Here is a 14,913-nt window from a genome sequence, read left to right on the forward strand (position 1 = left end):
TGTCAATCAGCCTCAATCAGCACCTTCAGGAGAATTGGGAGGGTGAATATTAGATACAGCAGAGTGAGAATGGAGGGAGAGTGTGTGGGATGGAGATTCACGGCTTTTGGGGAATGGGAGAGGAAAGAATGTTCATTAGAATCATAGAATTGCTCCATCTTATCAACCGTCCCTGAGCTTTCACAATGAATCCCACTTCTGAGGACACCCTTATCTCTGACTTGTCTGTACTGCTGGCAGTCTCACAAAGCAGCTGCCTGTGTGCTGATACGGGAGGCCCTGCTGGGCAAGTTTAATGCTCCATGACTGTGTCTTTAAAGAATGCTCCATAAACTAGAAATGTAGATTTGAATTTCGATCGTATTCTGAATTGCAATGTTTTTTTTCTAAATTGACTTATAGGATATTAGACAAGGAGAAATCAGACAGAAATCTCCAACATCACATCGAGATCTGACAGAGTGACTCGACTTCTTGGGACCTGAATATCATCGGCCTTTGAATCTAGCAGGAGAAATGCTTGTTTGGCCTCTTGGCTTCAAAAGATTGTAAACATCGCTGTGACTAGAAATGCATTGAGATACACACACCCGAGTGAGAGTGTTCCAGTGCACTGAGTGTGGAAAGAGCTTTAACCAGTTACACAGCCTGAAAATACATCGCAGCATTCACAGCGGGGAGAGATTGTACCCGTGACCTGTGTGAGATTTAACTGATTGTTTAACCTGGAGAGTCACAAGGACACCCGCACCATGGAGAAACCGTGGAAATGTGGAGACTGTGGGAAGGGATTCATATCCCCATCTCAGCTGGAAATTCATCAACGCAGTCACACTGGGGAGAGACCATTCACCTGCTCTGTGTGTGGGAAGGGATTCACTCAGTTATCCAGCCTGCAGAAACACAATCTCACTCACACCAATGAGAGACCATTTAAATGCTGTGACTGTGGGAGTGGTTTTAAAAGCTCTCAGGATCTGGTGTCCCACCAGCGCATTCACACTGAGGAGAGACCGTTCAGCTGCTCTCACTGCACAAAGAAATTTAGAACTTCATCCAACCTGCAGATACACCAGCGAGTTCACACTGGGGAGAGACCGTTCACCTGCTCTGTGTGTGGGAAGGGATTCACTCAGTCATCCAGCCTGAAGACACACCGAGTCATTCATACCAATGAGAGACCCTTTAAATGCTGTGACTGTGGGAATGGCTTCAAAAGCTCTCAGAAACTGATCGTCCACCAGCGCATTCACACTGAGGAGAGGCCGTTCAGCTGCCCTCACTGCTCAAAGAGATTTAGAATATCTGCAGCATTGCTGAACCATCAGCGAGTTCACACCAGGGAGAGACCATTCACCTGCTCGGTGTGTGCGAAAGGATTCACTCAGTTATCCAGCCTCCGCAGACACAACATCACTCACACCCAGGAGAGACCCTTTAAATGTTCTGACTGTGGGAGTGGCTTCAAAAGCTCTCATGAACTGATTACCCACCAGCGCATTCACACTGGGGAGAGACCGTTCAGCTGCTCTGACTGTGGGAAGGGATTCGCTCAGTCATGCAACCTACGGGTACATCAGCGAGTTCACACTGGGCAGAGGCTGGTCACCTGCTCTGTGTGTGGGAAGGGATTCACTCGGTCAGCAAACTTGGTGAAACACCAGTGAGTTCACAAGTGATTACAGTTCTGGGATTATTCTTGTGAATCTTTCTTGCCCCTTCTCCAGTGCCTTTATTTCCTTTTTCTAAATGGAGATCACTAATAGAACGTAGAACAGTACAGCACAGGAACAGACCCTTCAGCCCACGATATTGGGTCGAACATGATGCCAAATTAAACTTATCCGTTCTGCCTGCCCTTGGTCCATATTCCTTGCATATTTATGTGTTTATCTAAACGCCCCTATCGTATCTGCCTCCACCACCTGTGCTGCAGCGTGTTCCAGACACGACCACTCTCTGTGCAAAGGAAAAACTTGCCCCTCACATCTCCTTTGAACTTTCCCCCTCTCTCCTGAAGTGCATGCCCCCTAGTATTAGAAATTTTAACTCTGGGGAAAAAGATTCTGACTGTCAACCCTATCTCTGTCTCTCATAATTTTATAGACTTCAATCAGCTCTCCCCTCAATTTCTGCAGTTTCAGAGAAAACAACCCTAGTTTGTCCAGCCTCTCATTATAGCTCATCCCCTCCAATCCAGGCAGCATCCTGGTAAACATCTTCTGCACCCTCTCCAAATGCTCTGCATCCTTCCTGTAATGTAGCGAACAGAATTGAATGCACTATTCTAAGTGCGGTCCAACCAAGGTTTTATAAAGCTGCAACATGACATCCTGAATAAAGGATGTCAGACTCAATAAAGGCAAGCATGCTATCTGCCTTCTTTACCACCTATCTACTGGTGTGGCCAATTTCAGGGAGCTCTGGACTTGAACCCCAAGATCATTGCTGTTCAGGGGTCTGCCATTAACTGGATACTTACCCTTAATATTTGATCTCCCAAAGTGCAGCACCTCACACTTGCCTGGATTAAAATCCATCTGCCATTTCTCCGCTCATATCTGCAGCTGATCTACATCCCACTGTATCCTTTGACAACCTTCTACATTATCTACAACTCCATCTAGCTTTGTGTTGTCTGCAAACTTACTAACCCACCCATCCACGTTTTCATCCAAGTCATTTATATGTATCCCAAAGAGCAAAGGTCCCAGTACGGATCCCTGCAGAACACCACTCGTCACAGACCTCCAGTCAGAAAAACACCCTTCCACCACTATTTTCTGACTTCTATGGGCAAATCAATTCTGAATCCAAGTGGCCAAGTCACCGTGAATCCCATGCATCTTAATCTTCTGGATGAGGCGACCATGAGGGACCTTGTTGAAAGCCTCACTAAAATCCATGTACACAACATCCACTGCTCTACCCTCAATGGTCACCCTTGTCAGCTCCTCAATAGAATCAATCAAGTTAGAAAGATGTTGACATTGCTGCCAGTGTAGTCTGGTGATGAAAATATAGACTGGTTCAGTGAAATGTCGGTAACAGGTAGAATTGATATCTAATGAGGACTTTAGCAAGGGAGGTGTTGCATAAGGTTAAATCTCATGGGATCCAGGGTGAAGTAGCTAAATGGATACAAAATTGGCTGGATGATAGAAGACAGGGGGTGGTTATAGAGGGTTGTTTTTCAAACTGGAGGCCTGTGACCAGTGGTGCACCACAGGGATCAATGCTGAGTCTACTCTTATTTGTCATTTATAATAATGATTTGGATGAAAATTTAGGAGGCATGGTTAGTAAGTTTGCAGATGACACCAAGATTGGTGGCACAGTGGACAGTGAAGAAGGTTATCTCAGATTGCAACGGGATCTTGATCAATTGGGCTAGTGGGCTGATGAATGGCAAATGCAGTTTAATTTAGATAAATGCGAGGTGATGCATTTTGGTAGACTGAATCAGGGCAGGACTTACTCAGTTAATGGTAGGGCGTTGGGGAGAGTTACAGAACAAAGAGATCTAGGGGTACATGTTCACAGCTCCTTGAAAGTGGAGTCACAGGTGGACAGCGTGGTGAAGAAGGCATTCAGCATGCTTGGTTTCATTGGTCAGAACATTGAATACAGGAGTTGGGACGTCTTGTTGAAGTTGTACAAGACATTGGTAAGGCCACACTTGAAATACTGTGTACAGTTCTGGTCACCCGATTATAGAAAGGATATTATTAAACTAGAAAGAGTGCAGAAAAGATTTACTAGCATGCTACCAGGCCTTGATGGTTTAAGGTATAAGGAGAGGCTGGATGGACTGGGTGTTTTTTCCCTGGAGCGTAAGAGACTTGGGGGTGATCTTATAAAGGTCTAAGTAAAGTAACGTTTATTTATTAGTCACAAGTGGGCTTACATTAACACTGCAATTAAGTTATTGTGAAAATCCCCTAATCGCTGCAACGTGGCACCTGTTCGGGTACACTGAATGAGAATTTAGCATGACCAATGCATCAAACCTGCACATCTTTGGATTGTGGGAGGAAACTGGAGAACCCGGAGGAAACCTACGCAGACACGGGGAGAATGTGCAAACTCCACACAGACAGAGGGCATAGGTTTAAGGTGAGAGGGGAGAGATACAAAAGGGTCCAGAGGGGCAATTTTTTCACAGAGGGTGGTGGGTGTCTAGAATGATTGCCCCTGAATGGAGTGACTTGCTCAGCCATTTCAGAGGGGCAGTTAAGATTCACCCACATCGCTGTGTGGGTCTGGATTCACATGTAGGCCAGACCGGGTAAGGATGGCAGATTTCCTTCCCTAATAGGGAGCATTAATAGGGTGAACTGGACAGGTTTTTACAACAATCGATGACAATTTCATGGTCACCGTTACTGAGACTAACTTTATATAATTCCAAATTGATTCACTGAATTCAAATCCCACCAGCTGCCTGTCCCCAGATCCTTTGCTGGGTCTCTGCATTACTCGGCCAGCGACATTCCCACCACCTCCCCGTGAATGGAATATTCCACAGACCCTTAGTTAAACGGGAAGGAGAAAAGAGAGGCTTTGACCTTTGGATGACCTCATCATGAACTAAAGAAACCTTAAAGCTGACCATTCTGTAAAAGTTTGAAAACTTTATTTTTATAAAACACAGAGTAAGAAACAGGTGAAAAGTAACGATGGACGTTCTGACTGACATCAGAAACATTGATTGACCGGATAAACACTCACTACATCACAGAGCGATCCTCAACCATTAAAGAATTGACCCACAATAAGGAATGAGAGAGCCTTATAAAAAGGGGCAGGAGTTTACACAGAGAGGTGACACCCACAGCTGCTCAGGATAATGGAATTCAGTTCAGGAAGGGGATAAAGTGAGAAGCTTTTGTGATTCAAGACAGAAGTATTGAACAATCTGGAATCAGTGCTTATCGAGCTTGCTGACCAGCTGAACACTTCAATTAATCTCATCATAAAAACTCCCAGTGTAAATAACATGGATTTGACTGACAAATGTTGAAGTGTTGGTTTAGAGCCACAAGTTTTGACTTCCCATTTGAGCCTGGGACACCTTTCTGTCTCTGTTGCTCGTGTCAATGACAGCCAGGCAACGGAGCTGAGGGCTGAATTTAGCTGCGAATAACAGGCCTGCATGGCAGTTGGGAAACTGCCATGGGGATCACACTAATAGAGAGACAGGAAGGCGCTGGAGGACTGACTGGGAAATGGGCCTCCAACCAATCGGGGCTCGGGAGGGGGTGACCAGGGCTGATGGTGACGTGACCCCCGGGGTTCAGTGTCCCTGTGTCCAAAGCGGGGAGTCACGGGAACAGGGGACAGAGGAGCTGAAGAGAAACCATTTGTGTCCAGAACATTGTGAACATCCTTTACTCTGGTTGTCTTTGATCCTCAAGTCATTTTCTGTTTGTTTTAACCATGTTCTGTTTCATTAATAAACTTTTATCAGTAAAAATATTTGATTGTTCTGGACTTTTCCTGATGAGATTGATGCACTTTAGGGAAAGTGGGTGAGAGGGGTTGGCAGGCTCTTTAACAGAAAGTGAGTCCCTCTAAGGTAATTGGCAAAGGAGCCAGAGGGGGAGATGAGATTTTATTTTTGACTCAGCGATGTTAGAAAATGGGGTTCAGGGAATCAATTAACCCTTTCTCCCCTTTTCCCAAACTCTGAAATGATTCCCAGTGATAACCCTTATTGGTGACAGTGGTTAGATTTTATTCAGGATCAATAAGAGCTGACACAGGCTAATGTCTGAGCAGTCGTATCAAAATGCAGCAGCATTACCATTACACTCTGGGAAGAAGCAGCATTTCCACGGAAATGCTCCCTGCTCTGCCCCAGATGCCATGGCACCAGTCAATGCAATATGTAAAACCTCGACAAATCTCTGTGCTCGGGGAATCCCTTCTTATACTTTGTTACATCACAAAGTCTATGAAGACTGATTTAACCCAATCATTGCCCAGCTAACATTTGAACGGCCCAATTAGAAAACCTGTCATTGAACCATCTGTATCTGCACAAGCCACGTCAAACTCTCAAACAATTGTCTTCCCACGCTCCGTTCCTGGTACAGGGAGTCAGGATTTCCATGCCAAGCAGTGAAAACATGGTGGCCTTGACACCCAGGTATCATCCAGGATTCAAGGCACTCCTGTTTTCTCTGTCCTCTGGGAGCTGTTTATCCCCCTGCTCCCACACAGCAAGTCGTCTGTTCTCAGCTCTGCTGGATTTCTGATAAAGTTTGGCCCCTTTTACACCTTTTGGATCAACAAAACATTTGGTCAATGACCCAAACCACAATTTCCCATCCTGTCACCTGTCAACCATCCTTACCCAGAGCGTAATCATAACAGGGATAAAAACAGGAGAAATGTAACAATCAAATTCAAAATCAAGGCACAGCCAGTTATAGAATTTAATTTAATGTTCACTAGTCAAAAAACCCGAAGTAGGGGGTTCCCCAGGATTCTTACAGACCACACCTTGAGGGGGGAGAACTCTCTCTCTGACCCTCACTCAATTTCACTGTTATTTTCCAGTTCTGTTCTGGTCCCGCCTGGGGAAACATCTACTCAATCTTTTCTACTCCTGAAGGAGCACTGAGAGTTCTCAGTTACTAGTACATAAGGACAGATGCTTCAAGCAACAGATCAAGCATGGATGTAAAAGTTTCCCCAGCTCTCTCTTTACCCCTATCCAACTTGTTGACACTTTGTAATCAGTATTATTTCTCCCAAGACCTGAATTGTCCCAATCTATATTATTTTTGTGAGCATGTTCAATGTGTTTAATTGGATCCTGATTGTTTTGAACTCAGTTTCTCTCTGGAGTGTGTGTCAGTGCCTTGATGATGTCACAATGTTGTCTCAATGCCCTGGCCACATGAACCATTTCATGTCCTGCTGTGTCTCAAGTAGCTGTGTGTGTTTGGGACCCGCTCTTCACTCCATCTCATCATGAATTTAGGCTTGTTATTTTTCACATGTAACAAATCACATCTGTACACTCACTCCGGTGTCCCAAAATCATGTCACACATTCTTAACTCTCAGATGTGTTGATGAAAAGATCAATATGTCTGTCTTTCTTATCTTCTCCTGTTATAGTGCTGATATTTCATATAATGGCTGGGCTTCCAAATGTGGATTTCTTTTTAACAGAGTTCATGGACAATGATAAAAGTTCCAAGAGAAAGTGATCCACCTCTTCATCCCATCCCACGTTTTAGAGGTGTTGATGGAAAGGAGGTCATTGATATTGTGAAATATCATAAGAATAAAAAATCTACCAATTCAGACAATACTGAGATGTCAATCATTAAGCAGGTTATTGATTGTGGAGTAAAACCATTGACACATTTGCATCCGGTCTTTTCAAACTGGGCTATTTCCCTGTAAAATGAAAATAGACTAAGTTACTCCATGGTTTAAAGCTGGTGGTAAACATAGAAGAAACCCTACAGTGCAGAAAGAGGCCATCTGGCCCATCGAGTCTGCTCTGACCACAATCCCACCCAGGCCCTACTCCCATATCCCTACACGTTTACCCGCTAATCCCTCTCACCTATGCATCTCAGGACACTAAGGGGCAATTTTAGTGTGGCCAAACAACCTAACCCGCACATCTTTGGACTGTGGGAGGAAACCGGAGCACCCGGAGGAAACCCACGCAGACACGAGGAGAATGTGTACACAGACAGTGACCCAAGCCGGGAATCGAAACCAGATCCCTGGAGCTGTGAAGCAGCAGTGCTAACCACTGTGCTACCGTGCCACCCCAAACAACAACGCCCAACGTGGGGCTCGAACCCACAACCCTGAGATTAAAAGTCTCATGCTCTACCGACTGAGCTAGCCGGGCATATTATACTACATGACTATACTAATTACAGGAGAGTGTCTTCACTTTTCTCATTTTTCAGAGAAAAGAGAAGTCATTTGCTAAATGGTCTGATAATTCCATTCCTCAATGTAACTCACTGTGTAATAGTCAGACCAAGTCAGTCTATCTCATTATCACTGATGGAATTTGTGGAGAAAATGACGAATGCTGTGGACAAGAAGACAATTTACAATCGAGGTTTTTACTGATCTTACACAGATTTTGATACAATTGACCATGGAATATTACTTAAAACACTGGAAACAAGGGATTAGGGGAGTAGTGAATAAGTGGCTCAGAAGTTATTTGGAAATCTCAACAATTTGTAACAGTAGGTGATGTGAATCAGATTTTGTGAATATTCTGTGTGGAGTTTCACAGGGATCTGTTTTGGGCCTTCAATTGTTTATTTTATATATTAATGACATTTGGAATGCATCAGTTATTACAATTAGTTTTGTTTGCAGATGATGCCAATATTTTTTATTCTGGGTGGGATCTTCAAGAGCTTATTGAAATTGTTAGTGCTGAATTGGAGAAAATAAAAATATTGTTTGTCAAAAATGAATTGTGACCGACTCTGAGTGGAACGAAGTTTATGTTATTTGGTGAAGTAAATCCCTCGGTTAATATAATAAACAATGTCAACATTTACAAAAATAGAAGAGGGGTCAGACCCCTCTGATGAAGGGTCATCTAGACTCGAAACGTTGGCTCTATTCTCTCCCCACAGACAATGTCAACATTTATTTATTCATGGGATGTGGGTGTTGCTGGGACAGCATTTATTGCCCATTCCTAATTGTCCTTGATCTGAGAGAGCAATTAAAGGTAACCATGTTGCTGTGGATCTGGAGTTACATGTTGGTCAGACCAGATAAGGTTGGCAGATTTGCTTCCCTAAAGGACATCAGTAAACCAGATGGGCTTTTATGACAATCGACAATAGTTTCTAATCATCATTAGACATTTAATCCCAGATTTTCATCTAATTTATATTTCACCAGTTGCCACAATAGGATTCGAACCTGGGTCCCGAGAGCATTACCCTGAGTCTCTGGGTCACTCGTCCTGTGACACTGCCACTACACCATCGCCTCCCCAATATGGAAATATAGTTCTGGGTGTTCTCCGAGACCATACCTTTTGTTGGAAACCACACATACAATATATTAAAATAAAATAATCAAAGAGTATTGAAATTCTGAGTAAGACTAAATTTATATTGGATCCGCAGTCATTGCATATTTTGTATTGTTCACTTGAGATGATTCTTCAGAGGTTTGGGGAAACATTATAAAATAGCATGAATATTTGGGCAACATGGCGGCACTGTGGTGAGCAGTGCTGCCTCTCAGTGCCAGGAACCCAGGTTTGATTCCTGGCTTGGGTCACTGTGTGGAGTCTGCACATTCTCCCTGCGTCTGCGTGGATTTCCTCCGGGTGCTCCGGTTTCCTCCCACTGTCCGAAAGACGTGCTGGTTAGGTGCATTGGCCATGCTAAATTCTCCCTCAGTGTAGCCAAAGAGGTGCCGGAGTGTGGTGACTGGGGGATTTCCATTAACTTCATTTCAGTGTTAATGTAAGTCTACTTGTGACACGAATAAATAAACATCAAACTTTAACTTTATTAATCCGATCGATATGTTACAGAAAAAAGCCAAATGAATAGTAATAAAGTGAATTTTCAAGAACTTAGCAACAAATTACTTATAAAATGTCCAGTTTTTAAAGTTTAGGAAGTCAGTTGAACTGAAAACTGCAATGATTTTGGATGAAGCAAAAAAGGAATCATTGCCTGAAAATTTGCAAAGAACCTGTTGACTTTAAGGGATGAAGATCATGAATTAAGTAGAAAAAACCAAGTTTAAAAAATGTTATGTTTGTACAACTTTGAAGTCTGTGTATATTTCAGTTTGTGGATGAATCTTTGGAATGCTTTGGGTGAAGATTTGAAAATATGTGTAAATACAGCTTTAAAACAATGTCTTAGCTTCAAATGTTAGTTTATATGACGTCACGGAATAAAATAATGGTATTATCTATGAGTTTAATAGAGATACTATTTGAATAATCAGAACACAATAATGAGAAAATGATGTGACTGGGAACTGGGAATGATGAAGTATTTGATCTGTATTTGTGAAAAGGAGTTGAGATTTATAAGTTTGTACTTTTTCCTAGTCCTTTTTGATCAGGTGTTTATTTTATTTCTGGGCAGTGCAATATAGTATCTGAGTGCGGCACGGTGACACAGTGGTTAGCACTGCTGCCTCACGGCACCAGGGACCCATGGTGAATTCCCGGCTTGGGTCACTGTCTGTGCGGAGCCTGCACGTTCTCCCCGTGTCTGCGTGGGTTTCCTCCGGGTGCTCCGGTTTCCTCCCATAGTCGGAAAGACATGCTGGTCAGGTGCATTGGCCATGCTAAATTCTCCCTCAGTCTCCCCAAATAGGCGCTGAGTTGTGGCAACTCAGGGATTTTCACAGTAACTTCATTGCAGTGTTAATGTGAGCCGGTTTGTGACACTAATAAATAAACATACTATTATAGTGTCATGTTCAAAATAAAGAAATCAGTTCAGTGTAACTTAGGTAAGGGGCCCATTAAATTCTCCCACAAGAGACCTCGTACCTTTACCATTTCTTATCTCGACCCAAACCGATCCTTCATCCTGATCTTTCAGGCTAAGGTGGTAGCTCTGTACTGAACTAATGTCATCATTAATTAATGGGAGAGATCCTGTCACCTTTTCCTAGCTTCCTGCCATTCCATTATGTCAAATACCCTTCAATATTTAGATCCCAGCCTCCGTGACCTTTCAGCTAAGTCTCTGTAATGTCTATCAGGACACACACATTTATCTCTATCCGCGCTGACAATTCATCCTTTTTGTTACAAATGCTGTGTGCATTTTCAGAGATTCAATAATCTAATAGGGATTTAATGTGAAACCTCTTTACCAGCGAGTGGTGAGACTGTAGAACTCACTACCACAGTTGAGGTGAATAGCATGAATACATTGAAGGGGAAGCTAGATACATACATGAGGGAGAAAGGAATAGAAGGATATGCTGATGGGGGGAGATGAAGAGGGATGGGTGGAGGCTCATGTGGAGCATAAATACTGACACAGACCAATTGAGCCGACTGGCCCGGCCCTGTGCTGTAGACTCAATGGGACAGAGACAAATGTATTTATTTTACATCGACCTTTGGTGGTAGGAAAAACATTATTTATGATCCAGGATTAAATAAACATCCTTCACCAGTTTTTGTGGATCATTTCAGTGGAAATGTGCTCTCCCAGGCTCAAAGAGCATCAGCCCACTGGAAACAAAGTTGTGAGATTGGCCAGTCCAGCAGAAAGAAACCCTCCGACCCTCCCACTTCACCAACTGTCAGAATGAATGTGGTTCAGTCCTGGGTGTGATTAAGCAGAATCCAATGCTTGTAATCGCTTATGAACTTGCTGGTGTCTCAGCAGGTGGGATGATCGTGTGAATCCCTTTCCACATTCATTGCAGGCAAACGGCCTCTCCCCAGTGTGAAGTCGCTGGTGCGTCAGCAGGTTAGATAATCGACTGAATCCCTTCTGACACACAAAGCAGTTAAATGGCCTCTCCCCCGTGTGAACTCGCTGGTGTGAAATCAGGTTGGATGAATCACTGAATCCCTTGCCGCACACTGAGCAGGTGAACGGCCTCTCCCCGGTGTGGACTCGCTGGTGTGTCTGCAGGCTGGATGCCTGGCTAAATCCCTTTCCACACAGTAAGCAGGTGAACGGCCTCTCCCCAGTGTGAGTTCGCTGGTGTGAAAACAGGTTGGACGAATCACTGAATCCTTTACCACACTCAAAACAGGTGAAGGAAGCCTCCCCAGTATGAAGTTGCTGGTGTCTCAGCAGGTTGGCGGAGATACTGAATCCCTTCCCACACACAGAGCAGGGAAACGGCCTCTCTCCGGTGTGAACTCGCTGGTGTGTCTGCAGTGTGGATGAATCGCTGAATCCCTTCTCACACATGGGGCAAGTGAATGGCCTCTCTCCATTGTGAACTCGCTGGTGTATCAGCAAGTGCGATGACTGAGTGAATCCCTTCCCACACTGAGAGCAGGTGAATGGCCTCTCCGCGGTGTGAACTCGCTGGTGTGTCCGCAAGATCGATAACCGAGTGAATCCTTTCCCACAATTGGAGCAGGAGAATGGCCTCTCCCCGGTGTGACTGCGTCGATGAATTTCCAGCACTGATGGGGAACGGAATGACTTTTCACAGTCCTCACATTTCCATGGTTTTTCCATGATCCGTGTGTCTTTCTGTCTCTCCTGCAGTTTTCACAATACGTGCACTGGAACACCGTCACTCGGGTTGCACGGGCCTTGATGCTTTTCTGTTCACACCAATGGTTCACCCAATTCAGTAAGAAGTTTAACAACACCAGGTTAAAGTCCAACAGGTTTATTTGGTAGCAAAAGCCACACAAGCTTTCGGAGCTGCAAGCCCCTTCTTCAGGTGAGTGGGAATTCTGTTCACAAACAGAGCTTATAAAGACACAAACTCAATTTACATGAATAATGGTTGGAATGCGAATACTTACAACTAATCCAGTCTTTAAGAAACAAAACAATGTGAGTGGAGAGAGCATCAAGACAGGCTAAAAAGATGTGTATTGTCTCCAGACAAGACAGCCAGTGAAACTCTGCAGGTCCACGCAACTGTGGGGGTTACAAATAGTGTGACATGAACCCAATATCCAGGTTGAGGCCGTCCTCATGTGTGCGGAACTTGGCTATCAGTTTCTATCGACACCGCATTACATCATGTCACCCAATTCAAACAGCTATACGTTTCTTCTTCCAGATTCAAACCGATGACATTCAGCTCCCATGAATTGAGTGACTGTTAGATCTTGACATTTCTATCAGTAAATCCTCTCCTTCTAATATCCTGTAAAAAGAATTTACAAAAGTCATCACTATCAAAACAAGATAGAAATTCAGTACAGACAATTCTAATTCATGTGGAACTCTGCAAAGGATGTCAATATCTTTAAGAGAGAGAGAAACCTGGGCCAATCTTTCCAGAGTCTGCAGCCTCCCTGGATTCACTTCCTTTCCCTTCAGTTGCTGCAAGTCCCCAATTTCCCCCAGAATGAGAAAATAAATGGAAAGGGGGAAACATTTGATTTCCTCCCAGATGTTGCCCAGAGGAGGAAGTTTCACTGAGTCTGAATCTGAATCAATCGAGCTTCCGCATTGTGACGTCCACAATGGAGCCTGCCTGAATGAGCCAATAAAAATCAGTCTCTTCCGCAATGACGTTATGGTGTTCCAGTGCGCAGGCCCGGGCGCGCGGACCCGGGAGCCCCGCCCCCACCCATTGTTCCCCTCCCCCTACACCACATCGAGCCAAGGTTTCCACGCAACCGGCTGACGGCTCCGGCCAGAGCGAGAAGCCGCTCGGTGATCTCCCCCTCCCCCCGGCCCCGGGATTGCGCATGTCCAAGAGAGAGGGGAAACTGCGCATGTGCGGGGTAGACGCCTCCTGACCTTCATGCTGGGGTGTTGACCAATGGGAAGAGTTGGAGGACCGGAAGGACTCTGGTCCTCCAGCCAATCAGGTCTTTGTGACAGTCAGATTGAGCTGCACTGAAACTTCCTCTTGTCTGAAGGGAGTTATTTTGATGACATGGGTTACGCCAGCGTCATATCCCAGATGAAGCGAGGTTCCTCAGTATGTTTTATTCTCCAAACAAGCGATCAGATGACATCGAACTCTGGCGGATAACTAATTTATCACTTATTTCCTTAAAAGAGGTCAACATCTCGCTCTTTCCTTTGTACTTTGATTTCTGTTCGGGCTGTTCCCCCTCCTTTTGGGGAGCTGCCCCTTTTACTTTGTCCTGATTTAACTTGAGTTTGTTCATTTGTTTTGACCTAAAAGAGGCCAACATCTGTGAGTAAAACACTTTCTTTTCTCCCCCTTTCCAATTCTTTTCTCATTCTGGGGGAAATTGGGGACTTGCAGCAACTGAAGGGAAAGGAAGTGAATCCAGGGAAGCTGCAGACTCTGGAAAAGTTGGCCCAGGTTTCTCTCTCTCTTAAAGACATTGATATAGAAGATAGGAGCAGGAGGAGGCCATTTGGCCCTTCGAGCCTGCTCCGCCATTCATTACAATCATGGCTGATCATCCAACTGAGTAGCCGAATCCTGCTTTTTCCCCATAACCTGTGATCCCATTCGCCCCGAGTGCTTTATCCAGCCGCCTCTTGAATACATTCAATGTTTTGGCACCAACTACTTCCTGTGGTAATAAATTCCACAGGCTCACCACTCTTTGGGTGAAGAAATGTCTCCTCACCTCCGTCCTAAATGGTCTACCCTGAATCCTCAGACTGTGACCCCCAGTTCTGGACTCCATCAGGAACATCCTCCCTGCATCTATCCTGTCTCAACCTGTAGAATTTTATAAGTCTCTTTGAGATTCCCCCCTCATTCATCTGAACTCCAACGAAAACAATTCTAACCGAGTCAATCTCTCCTCCTACATCAGTCCTGTGATTCCCTGAATCAGCCTGGTGAACATCCTTTGCTCCCTCAACTTGACACATTTATTTGTCTGTCTAAAAGGATGGTCTTTTTCCTAATGTTCACAATTAAAGGGCAGCTTTCCCCAGGAGATGGCTGACATTTAAGGGGACAGTAAATTAATATAGGACAGAGATATGTCTAGTGTTATTATATGGTACCCAGATTAGATACATTCTTTATGCTTCTGTAATAAAATACATTTATTATTATTTCTTGCATTGTAATATAATGCTGCAGCGATGTTATACATTACCAGTCATAAAGTCATTACAGCACAGAAGGAATCCATTCGGTAACTCGAGTCCATGCTGACTCTCTGTATAACATTCCAGTCCCATTCCCACTCTATATCCCCATTCTCCTGAAAGTATATTTCCTTCAAGCGCCCATCCACTTTCATTTTTAAATAGAATCCTGC

General features: G+C 44.3%; 2 protein-coding genes and 1 non-coding gene across 4 annotated transcripts in view; 1 reads left to right on the forward strand and 2 right to left on the reverse strand.

Moving 5' to 3' along the window:
- LOC144485511 (uncharacterized) overlaps window positions 1-14,913 on the forward strand; it is a 77,080-nt gene that overhangs the window by 724 nt on the left and 61,443 nt on the right. The window contains exon 2 of one of the 2 annotated variants that reach the window (XM_078203654.1): window positions 403-5,465. In XM_078203654.1, coding sequence (XP_078059780.1) covers window positions 753-1,667 — 915 coding nt within the window. In that variant the 5' untranslated portion in view covers window positions 403-752 and the 3' untranslated portion in view covers window positions 1,668-5,465. Of the gene's footprint in view, window positions 1-402; window positions 5,466-14,913 lie in introns of those variants that run through there. The other variant, XM_078203655.1, reaches the window with a different exon arrangement.
- On the reverse strand, window positions 7,812-7,884 carry trnak-uuu (transfer RNA lysine (anticodon UUU)). Its single transcript has one exon. It is a non-coding gene; the product is annotated as a tRNA-Lys (tRNA).
- Window positions 9,515-13,163, reverse strand: LOC144485513 (uncharacterized). Its single transcript, XM_078203657.1, has 2 exons — window positions 12,971-13,163; window positions 9,515-12,851 (listed from the first exon to the last, which is right to left on the reverse strand). Exon 2 carries the CDS (start codon window positions 12,203-12,205, stop codon window positions 11,339-11,341), a length of 867 nt encoding a protein of 288 aa, XP_078059783.1. The 5' UTR covers window positions 12,206-12,851; window positions 12,971-13,163; the 3' UTR covers window positions 9,515-11,338.

This window comes from Mustelus asterias, unplaced genomic scaffold (assembly GCF_964213995.1).
Source record: "Mustelus asterias unplaced genomic scaffold, sMusAst1.hap1.1 HAP1_SCAFFOLD_196, whole genome shotgun sequence".
Classification (NCBI taxonomy): Eukaryota; Metazoa; Chordata; class Chondrichthyes; order Carcharhiniformes; family Triakidae; genus Mustelus; species Mustelus asterias.